Genomic DNA, 22562 nt, shown 5'->3' on the forward strand with positions numbered 1-22562 from the left:
TAAAATCGAACTTCATTTTATCCACATAAAATTTTTTTAGATTCATAGCCATAAAACAAGCTCAGTTGAACGCTATTTTCGTTTAGTCAAACAAACATGGCTGACGCTAGCTTAGACGACATAATCAAACAGCGGAAAATTCGCCCTTCAAACCAGCAAGGAAATAGGTATAGAATCTAAATATGAATGTAGCCCAACTTTGTGTACGGATTATCTCTGTATAATGTGTTAGTGAAATTAACAGTGTCTTGAAGGGTAACGGTGAAATGTATCTTGGGATATGGTAAGTCTCGTGCCCTGAGTTCATGTACTTACGTGTAAACAATTTATAAAATTCGAGAAAACTGAATTCCTAAAGACACACAAGTCGTGTATAGCTCTAGTGTCGATATGTATGATTTAATTGCTACTGAAAGTATTGCCCATAGCAAATTTGTTAACATTTAGAAAGTAGGGTCTGATATTTGTGAAAAGGCTAGTTCAGGCCAATATACCTGTGTTAAGGATCTCCATTTTGTTGATTTTTGTTTTAATGTTAGAAGCTTATGCGGTTTATTATGGCTAAGTTTTCTTTTTATCGTGTACAATGGCTTCTCGCACATCACTATATTGTTTAGGTACACTGGTTGTTATTTTGCAGTTTTATCTGCACTGCTGGGTGACATAGGAGAGCTCACACCCATTTTCATCTTAATTCCGTAAGTCACCATTGGTCATAGCGTTAGGATATCACTATGATTTGCCAGATGTCTTACAGATCAGAAAGAATCAGTTACCTAGCTCTGTTGAACTGCATTGATTAGGCGTGTTGTTCAATTTAAACATGCGACCTCTGGTGAATTGTAATGAACTAATGTGTATGGCATCACATTATCAGAATCTAGATTGCAGAAAGCAAAATCCCACTGTAATCATATCATTTGGTTCTGATTACTCTTTTTACCTTACCATTTAAGGTGTATTTCATAGACTTTCATGTTCCACTTTCATATATTGGTATTCCTTCATTAAGCTCTATTTTTGCATGTTGGGAAATTGAACTGATGTACTGTCCTTCATGGCTTGATTTCAACAAAGAATATGGAAACATTGAGTTACCTGAAATTGTTTTGTGACCCCTCCACCCTTTTTCGCGCGCTGGATTCTTTTTTTTTTTTTCTAGACGACCCACAATACATGCAGCACGCTTGTAGTCAAGTGCTGGATCCATCCTATATTATATATAGCTAATCAATAGTCAGACCATTAAAAAGATAACAAAAAATGTTCTGTGCTTTCATTTAACTTGATGTGTGAGGGTGTTACATGGACAGGGGAGACCCAGTGCTGGTGGCTTAAATGCTCTTTATAAGTGTGTAATAAATAAATGTGATTTTCCTGTGTGTGATTGTATTCTGTATACTGTACATCTAATCACATTACATTTTTTATCAATTCAAGATGTGCTTTCATGTTTTTTAATTATATATTTTTTACACATTTTATGTATACCTTACCTTCCTGTCCTAGGAGCCCCAGTTTTGTGCATATTTTATTTATGCATGTTTTTTCATTACTTTTTTGTCATTTACACTTATAGAATTTTAGTTTTCACAATAAATAGCTTTAGTTACTCCAAAAGCATTAACATTCATAACCTCTTTTTCTCTTTTTTCCCATTAAAATAACTACATTAGTGAGTTCCTAAACCTGTTCTCCCACCTAGATGACATTTGTACACTCCATCAATACCCTGGGTGATTGAGATGCATGATATTTTTACAAGTTGTGATGTTATTACTTCTAGTCATATATGGATAATTAGTTGAAACAAACAGCAGAAATTTAAAGAGACATAGGATGCTTTGATTTGATTTCTGATAGTTGGAGCATTCTGATAGTTGGAGCAGGGTTATAAGGCTCGCACACAACAAAAGGAGCAGCTTAAGGTTTAAGAGGCCTTTATCACCATAGATAGCCAAAAAATGATGACACTAAGAAAATGTGATAGCTCTCAAAAGATAGTTTTATCATATCTCAGATAATTTTTTAAGTTCATGTTGCCCAACTGTGCTCCAAACATTCAAAGACCCACATTATGAATCTGTCCTCCGTACATGTTTACCCACGTGCTGCACTGACTGCCTCAAACATTATTGGGTAATTATGGGATGATTGATTATTGGGGGGTCGAGTATTTCATTATGCATGCTAATTGCTAGGGGAAGGAAAGGATTGTCTGAGTAGAGCACCAACACTTAAGTTTCTTCACCTGAAATCCATAAGATTTTATTCAGTATTTTACACTGATAAAAGATTTTAGTTTTCATTCAACTTTAGAATTTTTTTGGTGTCATTATGCTGTTTCACAGGTACCAGTATTATTTAACTAGTTTTATGTCATAGTATGCCTTCAAGAGGAAGTGTTGAAACATTTTTTAGTGGTTTACTATAGATGGTTTAATTGAAGTTATTCATGAAACATCAAGGCGTTTGTGTTTGTAGGAAAGAGTTACAATTAATGATTGAAATATCAGTCTTCAGTAAGGAATTAAAGGTCATGAAGAACCCATGACTATGATTTTGAGAATATTGTGAACTTTGCTGTAAGGTTTGAAGATTATCAGTTTGCTTTAGTAATTTTCTGAGTATAACAGAAATTGGTACATCTGCCAAGACATCCCTCATAAGAGATTAGATAAGGTTTAGTCTATCTTCAGAAATTTATCTTATTTTGTACTGCTCATACGATAAGCATCTATACATCTTTTGCTGGGATGCTCTAAGTTAGAGCTAAAGATTATCTCTAAAAATGGAATTTCAAATTAGGTATAGACATAGCTCATCATATTCAATCCATACATAGTGACAATCACATTGAAAATGTGAACTTAGTGAGTCACTTTAAAACTGTGAACTAAAAATGGAGCAAAGGAGACTATGAAAGCTATTATCATCATTCTTGTTGTTGGTATCACAAAAAGTGGAATATTAGAAACCCATGTTCCTGAAACTCATAAACTCCCAAAATCCATGGTCCATTTCATTCATATTTCTACCAACAACATGAGTTTCCAGATTGACAGCTGTGTCTACTTTTGATGTTGTAGCCCACATTATTGCTTAGTCATTGCTCTTATCTATGGAATTGACACTAAAGTTCTCTATTTTTCCAGATGATTATGTAATGTTATGACAAATTCTGCCCCTATTATGGCATTCAAAAAGCATCCAGAGGATAATGCTGGGTGTGGTGTTTCAAAGATGAAGTCTTGTGCACATGCTAATATTGTAGATGTAAATGTTAAAAAATTAGATAAGTGTGCATTGGTGCATTACCTTAGTGAATATTAGGGTCTAGATAACGTGACTATACCATACTTGTTTGCTGTTTCCCATGTAGCAAGGTACTACCAGGAACAGACAAAGACAACCTCACTTTTTCACATCCACTTTTTAGGTGTCGTGTATTATGCACTGAAATCAGAGCCCTTTGGTCCACAACCAGACCCCACCTTTCTGTGGGTTTTTTTCCTGACTGCTTTTTATGCCCTGGTTCAGCCCAGAGATACCTCACAAGTAGTGAGCCCCAGCTTCATTAAAACAAACTATCTGGGACTAAGAAGCTAGAGTGGATGAACACTTTTTTGATGGTCAGAATTATTTTGATTGAAAAGTATGGTAGTGTGATTAGCCATTCGAATCTCTTGATGACTAAGAAAGTAATTACTTGCGTGAGTTTGGTAGAAATGAGTGTTGTTCTTCCTTGGGTTGTTTTGGTTTCTATGAAGTTAATGGTGATATACTGGCCTTAATAGTAAAGTTTTCAGGCTGCCATATCTGAACACACTATAGCATGTTCCATACATTGCTTACCTTCATAGGTTCATCCCTCTGTGTATTTCTTAATTCTCCCTTCCAGTATACTAACTTCCTTCCCTCACTGTCCAACCTGCAATACTAGTATCATCAAGCTTATTAGAAGGTACTGTGGCTAGTTAGAAAATTTTGGCGGTGAATTTGATGGTGGTTTATTAAATATGTAAGGATGAGCACTGTATGAGAATCCCCTTGCTCCCATATGGTAGTTTACCATGCCTATTGGTTTACTGTTTTATGCATCATAACTAACAAAGCATGAATCCACACAGTCCTCACAGTCTTCTTATTGTCACAGTTAGGTTTTGGGTTAGTTTTAGTGAGTGGCTTAGATATTTTCTTAGCTTATCTCTGGTGATGCATGTTCAGATAAGTGTTTGGAGAAGAATGTTTTATGTTGATGAGGATACTCTTAAGTAGATTGATCTCAGGAAGTGTGTTTTTATACATTGGACATACATGAAAAATAATTTTATGTGGTATATAGCAGAATCTCATCATCGAGGTCAGTTTTGCTGATGAATGCTAAGGCCAGTGGGAAGGTTTATGTTTAAGTACCTGAAGAACTAGTAGTGACATCTTTTGAATAAAGAAGTATATTTATATTCCCCTAATTGGTGCCCATCTTGTGACACAGCTAAAGTTTAGTGTGGGTTAAAAAGAACAAAACCCCAGATGGAAAGAATCCTCACTCTGACTCGTAGCACTCTTTGCTTTGAACTGTGGAATAATTGATAATCAGTGTAATACTTCATAGGAGTATCTTATACTTTGCTTTTTCCAGAACAAACATCAATGGTGCCTTAGGAAGAAATCGGCCACCATTAAAAGGTCGACTCAATCACTCAGTGCGTTCAGATCTGGGAATTGTGCCTAAGGTTTGTAAGACATGAATTTATCATCACTGTGTTCATGTTTACTAAGATGTAAATGAAAAATTCTCTGCAGAATATTAAAGCAGTTTTATATCTGACAAAGTCGGACAGAATTTTTAATCTGCTATTGCTTTGATACTTGTCAGAATTGTTTTGCAAAATGTATCTCCAGGTGGGTGGTGATGTAAGGAACAAAATTATCCAGAAGAAGAGGCTGCGACTCAGAGATGCTCGTGATCGCCTTGCAGAAATTGCCAAACAGGGAGATGCCAGGGACAGGATCAACAAGATGAGGAAAAAAACAGGCACACAGTCTAACCTAGTGAAGAAATTGAACACACAGTCTAATTTGATGAAGAATGTGAGCACTGAGTCAAGCCAAGTGAAGAAAGTGAGGATTTTGTGTACTTTCTATTTGATGTATAAGTAGTGTTTGTCAATAAGATGGCCTCAAATTACATACTAATCTCCACCCTCTCATAACTGTTTGCAGCAGTCTTGCAATTTGTTATACTCTCTGCACTTCAAAATATTTTATTCTAAGCTTGACAATAAATCATGAAGAGGTGTAGAATGAATTATTTTAGAAAATACACTCAATACCATACAGCTGGAAGTCAAAGTTACCCCTATAACCATCTTATCAAATCACCATCCACTGAGAACCCACTTACACAGTGAGAGATGATTCAATTTACTAATTACATTATACATTGATTCTGCTGACACCTAGTTAGCCCTAGCCCATGGTTGGTAGCAAACCATCCAGAAGGGACCAGTCAACTGTCAAGATAACCATCATAACTGACATGGGGAAGGAAATTTTGAGATGTTAGTAGCATATTTCTGTTGAGTGAAGGATTGAGATCACTTTAATTGTGTCTGGGTCATTATGGTTATCCATCATGTAATTATAAAAAAGTTAAGGAAAGTATGAGATACTTTGATACAATGTTCATATTTGATGTAAGGCTTTGCATGCTGTGTAATATCCTGTCACATTACCATCTTTTAGAGTCTGGTCTTTAAACACATAAGGAACTAAAAATCAATCTTGGCTGTCTTTTTCTCATACTGTATTTTTCTTTCATTCAAGATAGCCATGATAAGGGCATGTTTTTGCTCATGCCTTGTTGGTCAGCATAAAAGAAAATAATGGCAATAAATGTAGTTTTGCATCAGCAATATCAAATACATGGTTGACTGCCAATACTAAACATAACAGTTACTGGTTATTAATTAAGAATGTGATAGGTTAACAAATATAGGATGTAACATGATGTGTAGTCTGTAAGTGTGTGTTGTCACTTCAGAGAATATTCTGACTTTTCTTTTACCATAGTATTGTATATTGTTGTGGTGTCATAAAATATGTTTGATAAACTCAAAATTTTTTTGTTTCACATCAACTTAGTCTTAACCTCAAGTGTTGCATACTTTATCTATATTTTTCAGATCCCAGTTGGTTGGAAGAACCCGGGTATTGTGGAAAAAAGTATTCGAAATGAGAACAGTTCATCAAGTAAGTTGCAGGTTTTGTAAAGATATTTATATTTTAAGTATTTAGAGGCAATATAGATCTAAGGTTTATTGGACCCCATTACATGTTATGATACAAGAAAAAACACCATCAGTGAGGTTGTATCATCAGTTAATGCAAAGGAGTAGAGTTTCATTGAAGAACTTTTTGCTCCAAAGCTCATCATTTACCTGTTCCTGATTGGAGCACACCCATGATGCTTCTTTTTGTGAAAGAGAGATTGCAGGATTCTGTGGGCAAAGTTGGATAGGTTTGTTGGTATAGTACTCTCAGTGGATGTGAGTCATAGGCCCTAGATGATAAAGTGTAAAGTAGGATGAGTGTATTTGGAAATGAAATGTTTGAGGACAGCATGTGGTGTGAGGAGGGTTGATCAAATAAGAAGTAATAGGGTAAGAGAAAGGTGCAGTAGTAAGAGGAGTATATTATGTGATAGCTGAAGAGGATCCAAATGCACACACTCTCAACTTATATGACATGATTTTTTTATCATTTTCCTTTGTTACAGATGTACGAGGAGGTAATTACATTTTCACATCTTATGTGGCATGATTTTTTTCTTTTCATTTTACTTTGTTGCAGATTTACAAGGTAAGACACAGATGCAGGGATCTTCATTGATAAGAACTGTGTCTGGTGGAAATAGAAGTATCGGGAAAGGTGTTAGTGTTCGAGGGAAACCTAGTACCATTTCAAGAAGTTCACCCGCCATTGGTAGACCACAGTCTGTCTCAAAGACTATTGATGGCAGCCGATATCACCCACTTCCAAATAATCCACATGTTGTCACAATCAAGAATGAGAAAGCAGATCTCCTGTATACTCGGGCATTGAAAAGGTATAGATTATTTGGTTGATATGCATACATACTGTATTAATGTATCTTCCATCTAATTTTCTTTTCCTTTTTCAGATTACTTTAGAATGAAAAAAGATTACCGTACACCATCATTAGAACCATTATCCACAGGAACAGTCTTTGAATGACATTTTCCTGACAATTTCAAGCAAATCTCCATCCACATAAACTTTCAAGAAATTGACATTTTGTCTTTCTACATTACCTCATTCTAGCTCATTTAATAAGAAAGCTGTAGATCCCTACTTTTTGATTAAGGTTTTGATGGGAAGTCTTGAAAAACTTTGGAATCTTAGTATGGGTTACTCTTTATGTTGTTGTTCTTTGATACATGTAAACTTTTGATCCATATGATTTACTTAACCCTGTTGTTCAGTACTTTCATGCATTTGTTCCCAACCAAGTAGATGTGGTTGCTGAACAGCTCTGAATTTTTTTTGTAACTGACTCGTATTTTTTAACGCAAGTTTAACATATTCTTTGGTCTCTTCATGCATTGCTGTTTGGTGCAAATTCCTATCCACATAAACTCAAGTAGGTGACATCTGGTCTATCCTTACTTTTCCTCTATGTAGTTCCATTTACATGAAAGCATTAGATCCTTACTTTTCTAATATCCACATAATCAGAAGTTAAAGAGATTTGACATTCACTTGTTTGTAAATATTTTCAGAATAATCTGTTAATGCATATAGATTATGTAATTCTTTTGGTGCCATACTTTCATATGTTTTCCAAAACTTCATAATTATTATAATAAGTTCACCAAATTGCCATAGTATGACCCACCACAGTAACAACTACCAGTATAGATATAAAGGATTGGTGCAATATATGATTTTCGTTGTATGTGGTATGCAGCACAACATTCTTCTTGACTATGAAAAGTCAAGAAAAGTCTCATCTTGCTGTCACTTCCCGTAGATTCTGTGTGGAGACCACCCAAAGAAGAGTTGACTGTCATGGCACCTCATTTCCTAAAACAGCAGAGCTGTGTAATTTTCTTCTTACATCTTTTCCCCCATCCTATAATACTTCCACTTGTAAGAGTTAGATTTACAACACCTGAGGAGCTTTTATAAAAAAAAACAGTTTCATAGTTTTCTTATCATTGGAGATGCCCATGATAAAGGCATACATTGCCCATGCCACGTTGGTTAGTGAAGAGTAAAATCAAGGGTACATTTTTTTTTCTTTTCTGGATTACTTTTATGATTTATCAAGCCTGATTTTTATGTTATGTAGTTACAGACAGCGTGAAATGAGATCACCGCCAATGAAATTCTTTGCTCGCAGTCCACCCATTAGGTCTATGGGACTATCTACAACAATGTCTTATAGTCCTGGATTAAGTGGAATGCGATCAGATGCCATGACTCGAGGATGGTCTCCAGAGCATCATATATATCGTACCAGGCGATCACCAGAACCAGAGGAGATACGTCCAACTCGTCTCAGAATCACAACTGCAAATAATTACAGGGTAAGGAGGGTAAAATATATATATGTTCAAGTATGTATGTTTTAATGCGCTGAAATAGGTTTGGAGAGTAGTAACTTACAATTGATTTATTCCCCTCTTACATCTGGGGATAGAGAAGAGAAAGAATATTGCTCACCTATCCCCTGCATGTCACAGAAGGCTGCTTATAGGGGCAGAAGCGAGGACCTGAAAATCATGCATGGTCTTGTTGCCACAGTCAAGTGGCGACTCGATCATTAGGTTAGGGAACTGAAAGAAGTACATAATCAAAGCAAACATTACAAGTATCAAAATAATAGGGTTTGTACACTTGTGCATGCACCATACTTTAAGAGTCCTAGAGTTATATTCTTGGTATGGATGGATTTAATAATTCATGTCACCCTTCCTTGATGGAAATAAACATTAATAATCTTGTATCTTCCTGTAATAGGAACCAAGTCCACACTATAGTGATGACTGGGACTCACCAACCAGATTACCAGCAAGATTACCATCAAGAATGCTTGCTGCAAGGCTGCCAACAGAAATTCCTGATAGATTAGCAGTCAGAGTCCCAGCAAAGAAAAGGTATAAGCAGAATGACTTTGTTCAGCATTTTCATGAATAATCTTGTCAGCCCTCTGGCCAGCCAGGATCAAGCTGGTTAACTTTATATTCAGAATGATTAAATAATGACAAGGCTTGTGCCAAGTCATTGAAATTCAGACTAGCACCAGAGGACTTTTCCCATCATTGAACATATGCTCTGGTTTATGCTGGTGCTATATTTTTTTGTTATGTTTTTTCTTTGTAGTGCCAGATACACCAAAGAAATAGTCTCATTTGCTCACATTCAGTTAGTAGCTGTCAAATGCACCAAAACCACAGCCTTCTGTCCACAACCAAACCCTGCAAATCTTCCCACGATTTCCCTTGACCATTTCTTATTCCCTAGTTCAGTCCATTAACAGCACATCACCCAATATATACCACATTGCTCCAGTTCACTCTATCCCGCACACACCTTACATCCCCCAGCATGTATAGACCCCGAGCGCTTAAAGCCTTTTCCACTCCATTATTCCATCTCCAGTTGGTCTTCTCCTTCTCCTTGTACCCTCTACTTCTGACACTCACCCTCTGTGTTAGCATATCCTACTCATCCCCTCCACATTTCCAGACCATTTCAGTATACTGTCTTTAGATATTTCAGCCATATCCTTCACTTCTCCATTAACCCATCATTTCATACTCAAATCATTCCTCTTTACACCAAGTATTGTCTTCTAGCATTTCATTTCCAACACATTCACCCTCCTTCAAACTTTTTCATGTAGAGCCAAAGCCCCACATCCGTACAACATTTGGGATTACTTTTCCATCAGACATGCTTATCTTTTCCCTTACTGTGCCCTGTCTTTCCAACCCATCCAACTTTAGTTAGGTTTAATGAAAGGTATAAATTGATACTAATAAAGCATTTGAACTAATTTTTAGCCAAGAATATTCTCAATTCTTGATATTTAGGGGCAGAACTATCACCATAAAGTAATCATTCAAGTCTTCATGAAATGATTGTTATACTCAACCTTTCAGGTAACTACTTAAGCTGTAAATGAAATTTATCCATACCTGTCAAAGTATTGCTCATGCATTTATCGGGTTTTGTGTTTCTTCCTGGAAGAGCTGTCAAAAACACTAGTATTTATCACCTTTCTTGCTCTCATTTCTCATCCTAAACACCATTTTCATCACTGCTCTGTTGCATCTCTCTCTTCTAGGAATATCCTGATTTTTCCTGGGAGTTGGCTGTATGCTTACTCCATGGTTTGATAGGATATGCACCATATGTAAAACCACCTCATTCCTTAGATGTTGAGTGAGCATTGAGAGCTCAAGGACTGTCTGATTGAATACATGCCTCTTAGCTCACACAGTTAGAGTTTGGAGGTTTTTTTTTTTTTTGTTTTTTGTTTTTTGTGACCTGCTATACCCTCCTGTAAGATGAAGTGGGCCATTTACATAGTGAGAATATATGTAACCCTAGGATTATCTTTAATGCGTGAAGAAGAGATTGAAAGATTTTTTGGTTGATGGTTGTATCTTGACATTGATGACCCTAATGACCCTGGCAGTTGATAGTCTAAAGCCCAGCCAACTATCCAAGCTCCCGTAAGATAGTAAATTGAAACCTGAAGGACAGGTGACCTTGCTCTGCTCTCTTCCCATGGGGCTCATCCTTGATGGAACAAGTTTTTTGTTTTGGTAAGTGCCTTTTTATTAAACAAATATTAATGAAATGGAAGGAACATATATATACGGAACAACTAATTTATATGGTGTAAAATAGAAATCTTGTGTTTTTATATTTATATCTTTCTTTCCAGGCCTATTTATGATGCTGAATTAGATCCCCCGACCCGTCCAAAGAAGGTGGCCCCTCTTTCTTCTGGACTCATGGCTCGTTTGGACCATCCCGTGCGTCCTGCACCTGAGGAAGGAAAGGTAGGAGATTTTTAATGTATTTTGTGTGGAAGGGATCATATATCCTACTATACTCTAGATGGAAAACAGAATAGTGTTATGAGAACATTTGTCCAGATAATTTGAATTTTTTTTTACAGAAAAAAAGAATGCTAGTTTTGTCTTTCACTACATCGATTGGCATACAGATTTTTTGAATTGACATATATACATTCACCAGGTACTTGTGACTAATTTGCACCGCTGTGTTAGTGTAGAAGACATGGAAGAATTATTTGGAACTATTGGACCAATTCGTACTGCCAGGATGTTGAGGGAAGGTATTGCTGAGGCTGTCTTCATGAGCATGGAGGATGCCTACCGGTAAAGTATTTCCCAACCCATACACATATGCTTTGTGTCAAATATGAATCACTTGAAGTAGTCATACACCTTTAGATATTCTCTTTCTTTTATGGGACTCTTGCAGTTTAAGAGCTTTACTCCAGAGAGTAGTGGGGAAGTGATGGATTCATTGGAAGTGTGAAATGGGAAATGATACAAAATCTGTTTATCAGTTGTAAATGCCATTATGGGTTGACATGTGTAAAAAGATTCAAAGTAACCATTTATATGCTTTTTATTTGCTGATTTATTGTTATTTTCTTCAAGGGCGGTTGAAGTGTTCAACAACCGGCAGTTGGACGGGCAGCCTATGAGTGTGACTGTGGTGAACAAGAAGACCCAGTCATTGCCAGCTGCTCCATTGCCTCCAGCACCTCCAAGAACACAAACTAAATCAGTTTTAAAAGCAGCCAGGTCAGTATTAAATGTCATTTTTATTTACCTCTTAGGGAATTATTTTATTTTCAGAATAGTAGAATTTTCCTAACTGATTATTTTTTAAGTATAGATAATTGTAAGTGGAACAGTTTTGGTGTCATGCAGGGTTCAGAATTCCAGCTGTATGAATAATAGATTATTATCAGCTCATGGTCTAAACAGTAATGGCTCATAATCCCAACCAGGTGCTATTTTTCTTCAAATTGATAGCATGATTAACTTGTGCAGCATGTTGAATATGACATTATATGTTGTGGCTTCTTATGAGATATAAATCTGTTTTAGATATCATGTTTAATCATCAGCCTAATTTTACATTATGGAGGAATATAAAGCTCTCTGACACTCCAAAGTAGATGAAACCATACTTGTATTATCAAAGTGAATTATGTGCTCACATCTAACACTGGGTATCCCTTGTGCATTTTCATATTTATCAACACTGATGTTAAAGACAATAAGTGCTTGGACATACCAATAACAGTGTTTCTTCTGTTCATAGCTCTATCAGAAAAAAATGTGTGGATGCTTCATTGTTACATTGTCAGTGCTGATAACACCAAACTTCACTGAAATTTGAACCCTGCATTGAATATAGTAATGTATCCATGACTGTTCCTATATTAGAATGTTAGATATTTGTGCAGTGCCTTTCTTATTGTGATATCCACCCTGAGCTCTAGTCTAGCTTGCTCTTTCTCTCCTGGGAGGTTGCCACCCCACTTACTGGGAAACAGTATTCAAAGTTGTTTGTATTTAGCAACTATTGAAAAGTTTTTTGTTGGGAATACATACATCATGGAGGATGCATAATGCTTTTAGATGCGTTAAACTGAATCCATTTTAGATTTTTTGGATGCAAGTTTTATAACAAAAATGAATTTACAGTTGGGCAAAAGAAATTTTTTTTCATATATAATTTTTATTTTTCCTTTGCTCAATTGTAAATTCATTTTTGTTATAAAACTTGCATCCAAAGAATTCTAAGCAGTGAAGCCATGTGCTGAACTTAATGAGGTATTTGACAATCTTCCTATATGTTTATTATATATAAGATTCGTAAAGATGTCATTAGGATCAGCCTTGAATTAGAAGAAAGTACTGTATCGGAGAAATCAGCCATGATTATTGTTTATGAAATGGCAGATGACCTGAGACTCTACTTGGATGCAGTCAGCTCCAGATCTTTTCTCTGTGTGAAAACATTTATTGATGAAGAATAACTAGAGAAAGGTGAAAAAAACTCTCTTAATTTTCATTTCCTTGGAAAAGTTGAGGTTTTATATTGAGTGGTGATTGGGATCGTGGAGATGGGGGTAAAGCTACGGTAGAATGAATTAGGAAAGTTTATCTAAATATCTCTCATCTATTGATCTCTTATCCCTGTCCTTACATACCTCCCTTTCATACATCGTTCCATGCATATTTTCCCACCATCTATTGCCCTCCTTTCTCTCATATGAAGGTGTTTCATTTCTTATGAGAGAAATTGTTTTTCACTTGCAAAACAGTCACTTTCCAGAGATTTGAAATTATGGCAATGCATCTTCAGGTGGGAGATTGCAGTACAAAGTCATGGGAATACACAGAAAAGCAATTAGATGTTGATAGAAGTAAATTTCATCAGTCAACTGGGTCTTCTACAGTTTTATAGTTGTATTTCACTGTCTATATAGCAATTTGGAATTTAAGGATACCAGCAATTTTCCAAACCTTAAAAATTTTGCTGAATTAGGCCAATTCAGTTTGTCTTTCAAAATCATAGATTTTCCAAACCATACATTGCTGAATTATAGATATCGAATTGTATATACATGAGGGTGGCTTACAAGATGCAGTTGATTATTAGTGCTCACACCTGGCTGCAAAAGACAAAAGAGATGTAAGTGTTTTAGAATGAGCTGAATGGGTGTGTCGGTAGTTTTGATGTAAGAGATTGGGTGTTAATGATGGGTTCTTTGAATTCAAAAGTGGGTAATCAAATTATAGAAGTATTGATTTGTTGAGTGCATCTGTTAAGTTGTATGGGAGAGTGGTGATTGAGAGGATGGTGGCATACACAGAACATCAGATTAGAGAGGAACAATGTGGTGTCAGGAGCATTAGAGTATATGTGGATCAGATGTTTGCTTTGAAGAATGTTTGAGAAATACTTAGGGAAAAGGAGGAGCATGTGAAAATAACTAAAGGAAAAGGAGTTGGTGTTTATGGATCTGGAGAAAGCTTATGGTAGGGTGTTGTGACTATTTGGTGTAGGAGGAAAGCATTTAGAAGTGGTGAGGATTTTTATCAAGAAATTGATGCATTTGTATTGCTAGGTAGAGAGGAGGATGAGTGGTTCCAAGTGAAGGTAGGTCACCTTGGCAGTTTGATATGTTTATGGAAAGGGTAGTGGAGGGGGGAGGTGAATGCAAATGTCTCGGAGAGAGAAGGAAATTTGCAGTCTTTTGGCGATGGGGATGATGGTGGCAGATTCAATTAAGAATATGCATGAGTTGGTGTCTAAGTTTGGGAGAATGTGTGAAAGAAGAAAGCTGAGAGTAACTTCTTATAAGTGGAAGGTTATTAGACTTAGTAATGAAGAAGGACAGGTTGTTTGGAATGTAAAGTTGAGAAGTTGAAGGAATAAGGATGTTCTAGATACCTAGGTGTGGATATGGCAGTGAATAGAACCATGGGAGGTGAAGTGATTCATTGGATGGTTTTGGGGCAGAGGTCATGTGAGTGAACAAGGAGAAAGGGAAGACCAGATTGAAGATGAAGGTTGGAGCTCCTGCTTGAATATTCCTACCTATTACTTCTATCTATTAATCTTACAGTTGGACAGTAATTAGTGTAGCAATGCTTCATACAAGTCATCAGACCTGTACTTCAAGAAAATTAAGCAGATCAGATATACCAAGTGATGCCTGGAACATTAAGATAATGACTAAAAGTGCCACATGTTAAAACCTTACCCACTAGCAGAAAGATGTCTCTTACTTCACACACACACATCATAGCTCTCTTTTATGCAGAGGTTGATGCAGTGACATATATGAGGGCAGCAACTTTTGAGTCTGTACCTAATTACATATGTAAGATACTGAAAGCCTTAGATTTTTTAGTAACCATGAATTTTCCTGTAATATTTGATATTTTGTATGTGAGATCAGCTTTTTTTTTTCTGAAGCAGGATTATTTTAGGGTGCAACTAATTGTATGAAGCTCCTCGAGCATTTCTGCTGAATAGGCATGTGGCTGTAAAGTCACCACTGCTGGCTTTTGACCAGACGAATTCGTGTTGTCTTGCGGCAAACCATGTGCTAGATCCAGTTCAATGAACTGGGATGCTATGTTGTTTTAAAGCCTTATGCAGCTTCTAAGCTAATTCATTGCTTTTATATATGGTTGCTTAAAGTGCAGACATTTTTAACACTGAATTTGTATCAGATATTATCATAATTCACTTGTTAATCAGTTATGCTGGTTATCATTGGAAATGTAGCATGACCCATTGGCAGACATCCTTTTGTTATATTTCTCAAATGTTAAATGCTACCAATGTGTGGATGTACACATTTCTGGTGACTGATTTTTTTTTTTTTTTTACACCACACCAAAGTTATTGGCATAGAAGAATTCTATGATATGTTTTTGAGCAAATATAAGGCCAATGAGGTTTCTCTTTGGTTGATAGTCTTTTGCAGTCTTTTGAATCTGTACAGCATTTTGAATATACATAGATAGTTCAAGGTGAGATTTCAGTTCACAGATGTAAAACTTTATTGATAGTGCTCAGTAATCTAAAACTATAAAGTGTAATGATAAGTGGGTACCAAGAAATCTTCATTTAGCAATATGTAAATGATTGTTTAATTTGCATATGCTCTTGTACTATCAGATAAAGTCTGTAAATAGATGGTTTATGGGCTTAATTAGGCACTTGTACTTACTGATAAAGTTTAAGATATCTTTCTTTACATGGTATCCCTTTCCTGTGGTATGGCAACCTCTCAGACAAGAGGAATTAGCTTGTCTAGGGACCTCAGTTTAACAGGGATTTAACTGGCCCCCTCCACATTACAGTAGACTATTTCACCAGCCTTGTCTGGCTACAGGCTTGAGCTGAAAGTTTCATGACATTACAATGATATTGTGATGTAGGAGGAAGTAAAGTATTGTTTGTCCAGAAGAAAAAGATATGTATATCAAAAATATCTTATTTTCATATTTTCATGTATGTATTTACCTCTGCCTAGTGCTTTTTTTTCTAAACACTTTTAACTTAGTCTCATAAATAAACACACATTGGTTAGGGTTGCATCTGAAAATTGTTTGGTTTGTGCTCAAAAGGTTTACCACATTACAGATGTAAGAAGGGGAAGTTGAACCCCTTACCTCCATGCTTCAGAAAATGTTCATGCTATGTAAAGGTGCCTTAAAAACTCTCATAGAAAATATTAGGACAATATAATGAAGTCTTCTCATTTATAAACTTTTCATTTTCTGTGTTTAGTTACCTCTTGATATCTTTCAAGTTTGGAATTTTGTGTAAGTTATTTTTTGAAAAACTTTTGAACAATGGTAAAAAATGTGTAATATGATTTTTTTTTTTTTTTTTTTTATCGGAAAGCTCAGAAAAGTTGATGGCTCTTAACATTCACATTTTGTTAGGATGGTGGACCAAGCTCTGAAGAGGCTTTAGTAAATCCCATTTGATCATGCCCATTGATGAAGGTGCCTTGGGCTGGTTTCCTGCTTATTACCCTTTGTTTAATCTCAGTTCTGGAAAATGCATAATATATACTTTAGATGATATAAACAATTTGCAGTGTGAACTTCAGTTTTTGATATACTGAAACTATTTATCTAGAGTATTTAGTGCTCAAGTTGTTCTTGATATCATTGTTCTCTGTTTTGTAAATATTATTGCCTCGAAGGCTCAGTCATCTGTTTTTGGTGCTACTCCACGAGGGCAGGAATCAACAGACAGGTATAAAGATTATTTTACAACAAGATTCTTTAACAAGCTGTCAGTAGGATTAACTAGGTCATATGAGGTAGTCAGGTTAGAATTGGAATAGTCACTGGCTTAGCTGTGGATAGTGGGCTTTCCCAAACTCAGCCTTTTGGAGTTTCTCTCTCAAGTCTGCCACCTGAGCTGTCACATGCAACTAGCAGCTGACACCTCTTAGCCCCTAGCCCCCTGAACACTGTATAAATAGTGTGCCCTTTTAAGATCTTAACATTTACCTCCCTCCCCACCCTGTCCATGAACAGATGAAACAGCTTTTGTGACATCACACACCTTCAGCACAGACCTACTTTCAAATGAAACCAATCACATTTCTTCTTACTGTCACATATGCATTACTTCTTTTTCTTCTTTCATACTATTTGCCATTTCCCGTGTTAGCGAGGTAGCGTTAAGAATAGAGGACTGGGCCTTTGAAGGAAATCCTCACTTGGCCCCCTTCTCTGTTCCTTCTTTCGGAAAATTAAAAATGAGAGGGGAGGATTTCCAGCCCCCCGCTCCCTCCCCTTTTAGTCACCTTCTACACCATATATTTGTAACACCTTCTGTAGAGCATATCTGTCAGCTCTATCAGATGCTTTCTGGAGGTCCATAAATGCTACATGTTCTTTCCTCAAGTCTATAAACGCCACTTACAAATCCCACAAATTCTTCAAAGGAGACACCTGGTCTGCACAATCTCTTCTATTCCTGAAGCCACATTTTCCCTACTTGGTCAGGTGCTTGGTTTATGCTGCCACTTTCTCTCTGTCACTACTCTCCCATCCACCTTATCATTTTAACCCAACAGAATTGTACCTCCTTGATTCGAGTATTTAATTTTGTTCCCCTTGCCTTCATATAAGGACACTGCAATACATGCTTTTTGCCAGTCCTAAGTCACCTCAGCTTGGGCCATACAAATTTTGAAAAGCCCGATGAATTAGTTAGCAGCGCTGTCACTCCCTTTCTTAAGAAACTAAATTACAGTTACATTCTCTTCTGTTGCTTTGCCATATTTCCTCATGTTATTACTACTTAATTTACCTCCTTTGGAAAGAAATTCATGCTACTTTTTGATGATTGTGAATGGTTTCATCATCATTCATTTTCCAGAAAAATGCTTGGTATTTATCTTAGAAAACTTCACATTTGGGAAACTGGTAACTTGGCTCCATATCCTAATGTTGTTTTTCTTTTTCATGGGACGCTAGAGGGCGCACTGGGTACTATATCTGAGAGTAAGTGTATTTTTTGCTCTTTTCATCGTTTCTAATTGTTGAATATCGCAATACTACTGTTGTTCAAGGGAAATTGGATATCTTCAGCCTCCCAAAAATTCTTGTCATTGATGGCAAATTGATATTCAAAAGTTAGTTTAAGGAGGGTGCTGCATGCTTCATTGGTTGTTATTTTTACATTATGTACCACTATTAGATTTGATTTCCACAAAAGGAATAATTGTTTGTTGTTTATGATATACTAGTTTTTTTTACAAAAATTTAGTTTCACTCTAGTAATCTAATGTCTTTTATATGTCAATATGTCAAATATTTGAGTTAGATGCTAAAGAAACTGTATATGGCTACACTTGCCATTTTTGTACATTTTCAAATTACACACTTGATTAGATTATGATGTTAAGATTGCATTCCTCAGTGTTCTTAATTTCCATTTTTATACATCCCATCAGTGGAAGCAGTAGTATGAGCAGAGGCTTACCAAGCCTCAGAGGATTGAAGAAAGATGACCAGGTGGCACCAGATATCTCCACAATCCACCATGCACTCTTCAACAGGTCTCAGGCACCAAATTCTAATCATATGTTTCTTGTCAAGCTTCCTAAGCAGCCAACAAAAAAAGAAATCACCTAAAAGCCTGAAAGTCTACCGAGAACTGTAATAGCACTGAGTTCATTATTCATTACTTGAACTTTACAGAGAATATAACCATGCTTGGTTTTAGTGGTAATGAAAAAAGTAGACAATATATATATATATATATATATATATATATATATATATATATATATATATATATATGTATGGTGGACCAAAAGGAGGGAATGCTGCCCAAAATTATTCCTCTAATGAACTCGTCTCCAATAAAGAAAAAGGATTGCACGTTTGCTATCTGTTAAAACTTATGATGCAGACTTCCTATGAAGAAAGATTCGTATATTCCTCTATTGACTGCCCTGTACTGGATACAGGTTTTCCTTGTTAAGGTACTGTACAAATTAGATACACATACAGAAAGTTTTATGGTTTTGTTTACTTGATGTGCTACTATTTTAGAACAGTCAAGTATTTGGAAAACACTTTATAATGAGCTCTTTTGGGAACTTTTATTTGGTCTGTGTCTTATTTGTAAGATTTTCATTTAAGAATGTAAATTGTTGTGTAATATAAGAATATCTTAGGATTTATGATGTAAAGAAAAGAATTATTACATACCAAAACAAAGAATAAGCTAATTTTGTCTTCCTGTTAGTAGTGTGGTGTATAAGAAGGGTTTTAATTGTGGCAGTTGGGCAATGACAAATGTTGAATGGTTGTTGCAAACTGAAATAAACCCTTAATTCTGCTACATTGCACTCTTAATTTCCTCAGAAATCAGATTAGTACTTTCTCATTACATATGGAAAAGTTATTACTATTTACTGCATTAAATAATGTGAATTATAGACTTAAAGAGGAACTAAACCTCTAAAACCTTTGTGGAAATGTACTCCTAATTTTATCAATTTATTTGCATCACAGTCAACTCCATTCCCATGTACTTGGAATGAATCAGGTGTACATAGGCATGCATCTTTTTTTTCTTTTTTTTTTTGTAAAACAAGTAACCAGTGCATTTCCTACAGGCTAATTATATAGTGAAGTAACCCAATTTACTGCGGTATACTTGTTGAGTTCAGTACATGACTAATAGTATGAAAGTTTAAAAATGCATCTGGACACAGCTGTGAGAGACCTACCAAACAAATCATGGAGGGACTCATAACTCACTATCCATGTACAACAACTGCAATAATGATGTAAAAGTGAGGAAGGCTGTGTGTTTTGAAGTGCAGACATTAGCTTATTCTGCATGTATTCTGATTTAATTATTTGACCTTATGAAAACATCTATTACCCTGTAATCTAGAGAAAGTTCATACTGAAATTATGTTTTATGCCGTCATACAAATTGCATTGTTGAACAAGAATTAAACCATATTTTAGATATTGTGATGAGTATTCTAGGCATTTATATGAGTAAATGTTTTGCATGTTAAAGTATTTATCAAATATCATTAACAAGCATCTTTCATGCAAAACTCTTGTATAGTTCTTGTGTACATAGCTGAATTTTTTGTATTTATCTTCTCAAACATTACTGCACCCACTTGGTACTTTGATTTGCATTACTGAATAATTTTTACACAAACTTTTCTAGGGGCCTTGCTAACAAGGTAAAATCCTTCTATAAAGTCGCCTCCCAAAGCCCAGGTAGTAGATTCTTTGTATCAATACTTTTTTTTAATAAAAAATAGAATATTTTATTAGCCAAAATAAGTCTTAGGTAGTTTGTATACGGTATAGTATTGCTATTTTGATAAATTAACATGCAAAAATCCTTTCTGACCTAACCTAACACCTTTTACAGTTATAAAATTCAGAGATTTAACAAAACTTGAGAAGTCTTAGTGGTATGAATATTTAGTAGGTAAAAGAAGCATTGAAATTTATTTGAGATACATGGTTATTTGTGAGAGGAAAAAGTTTAGCAATGGGAGGTTACTTTACTATTTTCTGTGTGTGTTTACATGCATGAATGGGTAAAGAAAATGAAGGTATGAGAGGTCATTTGCAAGACAATGGTTTTGTTTCAAGCAAGGCACTTGGAGGATATACTACATGGAAAAAATATCTTATAAGCAGATATGAGTTGGGGGTTTTGTAAGATGAATAAGGATAAAGATGTGTTCCATCATGAAACTTTAATGTCCATAAAAACTTTGCTGCTCATCTGTGTTGAAATGCGCATACTTTTTACTGAATACATTGGATATCATGAGTCTATCTAACTTTTAAAGGATCTGTCCAACAAAGTATGTGAATTGTGGCCTTGCTTTCTCAAACCAAAAGATAAAATAAGATTATTTTGTACCTGTTGTCTGTAATGAATGTGAGTGATGTAAATTCGATATATAGTAAACAGGTCGCTGTTTAGACATCAAGCACTGTAGTGAGGGTCATATGAGGGGAAGTATTATTTCCAAAGGTATCTGGTTATTTTTTTCATGGAGCAAAGTGATCATAGAAATGCATAAGTGAAACTTATCATGTATCACCTATGGATTTGGTGAGATGCTATATTGGATAAGATAGCAAAATCTGATTTTCTTACTCCATTATAAAAAATTACTCATTGCATCAAAATACACTGATTAAGCTGGTCATTTGAAAAGCATTCTAAGATAATTGTATGTTGCATTTTGAAGTACTTTGGGAGACCTTTATTTTGCTGTTATAGTACAGTACTAATATAAGAATTTGCTGTATATAAATTTCAAGGAAAAAAAGTATATATACATTATGGACAGAGTGAGAGAACAGGTGAATAGCATAAGGAAATTAGATAATAGATGTATACTAGGTGATTCATGGTCAACATGGTAATGGTAGATGTTGCATCAGTACCATAGCTGGGCATGACGTTGCTCAGTTCTTGTTCAGTTCTCTGCAATAAAGAAGAGAAGCTTTGTCATTTTTAAACCCCAAGATTTTAAGTAAGCCTTTACAGTATGCACACTGTATAAAGCTATTTTTGTTGTATCACTTACCCCATTTCCATCTATTGAACATAAATGAATTAATTGCATGCAGGTATGCACACTGAAATTATTTTTGCAACACTGGGAATCTTAATTCCAGCTGCTCAGTTTGACAAAGGAAACAGACACCCAATATTATACGATGGTCTCTCTATCTTGTATTATCTTGTGACGGGGAAGTTTTGGGAAGAATGACATGAGCTTCACGATCCCTCAATCTTATGTAACGAAATAATAGAAGTTAGTTTTAGGGGAAGATTAGAGTTGTAATGATGTCAGCACCGAAGGAAATTTGATCAAGTGAAAGTTAATATTGACAGCGAACAATTCCTTGAAAGTTAATTCTGATTTTAAATACATGGAAACGATTTCAAATAGGAAAATTAGGGGTAATTTCGTGTAGTTAAACAATTTCAACTATCCAATTGCTTATATACAAAAACAGGAACTTATAGACTACTTAAGGCAGAATTATTAAGTGCAGCTTAATATTTTTTTTTTTTTTTTTTTTTAGAAAACTTGAAGGTAGTATACAATCAGGGTGTGTGTGTGTTTGTGTTGGGGGCGTGAGTGGACGGAGCAAGTAGGTTGCCAGATGTACAACCCACGTAGCCAAGGCTCAACCTGCAGGCAAAGACGTAAATAGAGGTTCAGGCAAGCCATCCAAAGGCTTCACATCTGTTGTGTTTGGGACATTAAGAAGGAGGAAGTTGAACTCACCTCACTGGATTGTCTAAGATATTATTTGTATGACAGAGATAACTTTCTTAGACACTCCAGTGACAATTCATTCAATCGGCTTGCATTAGAAAGCTTATAATTCACATTGCTTATTAGATTT

The 22562-nt window shown here is 35.6% G+C and overlaps 1 protein-coding gene across 4 annotated transcripts; it reads left to right on the forward strand.

The window, feature by feature from the left end:
- The first annotated feature begins 13 nt into the window (after window positions 1-13).
- Window positions 14-21649, forward strand: LOC139747566 (uncharacterized). Of its 4 annotated transcripts, XM_071659999.1 has the most exons (12): window positions 14-167; window positions 4643-4736; window positions 4906-5124; window positions 6189-6255; window positions 6856-7111; window positions 8378-8615; window positions 9049-9185; window positions 10985-11102; window positions 11302-11444; window positions 11733-11879; window positions 18114-18140; window positions 18593-21649. In XM_071659999.1, the coding sequence occupies exons 1-11, from the start codon at window positions 97-99 to the stop codon at window positions 18136-18138; spliced, it is 1515 nt and encodes a 504-aa protein (XP_071516100.1). In that variant the 5' UTR covers window positions 14-96; the 3' UTR covers window positions 18139-18140; window positions 18593-21649. The 4 variants fall into 4 exon arrangements, with proteins under 4 accessions (XP_071516100.1, XP_071516097.1, XP_071516098.1 ...); XM_071659996.1 differs by lacking the exon at window positions 18114-18140; XM_071659997.1 differs by lacking the exon at window positions 18114-18140 and having other exon boundaries at window positions 8384-8615.
- The last annotated feature ends 913 nt before the right edge of the window (window positions 21650-22562 follow it).

Source organism: Panulirus ornatus, chromosome 69 (genome assembly GCF_036320965.1).
Source record: "Panulirus ornatus isolate Po-2019 chromosome 69, ASM3632096v1, whole genome shotgun sequence".
NCBI classification, from domain to species: Eukaryota; Metazoa; Arthropoda; class Malacostraca; order Decapoda; family Palinuridae; genus Panulirus; species Panulirus ornatus.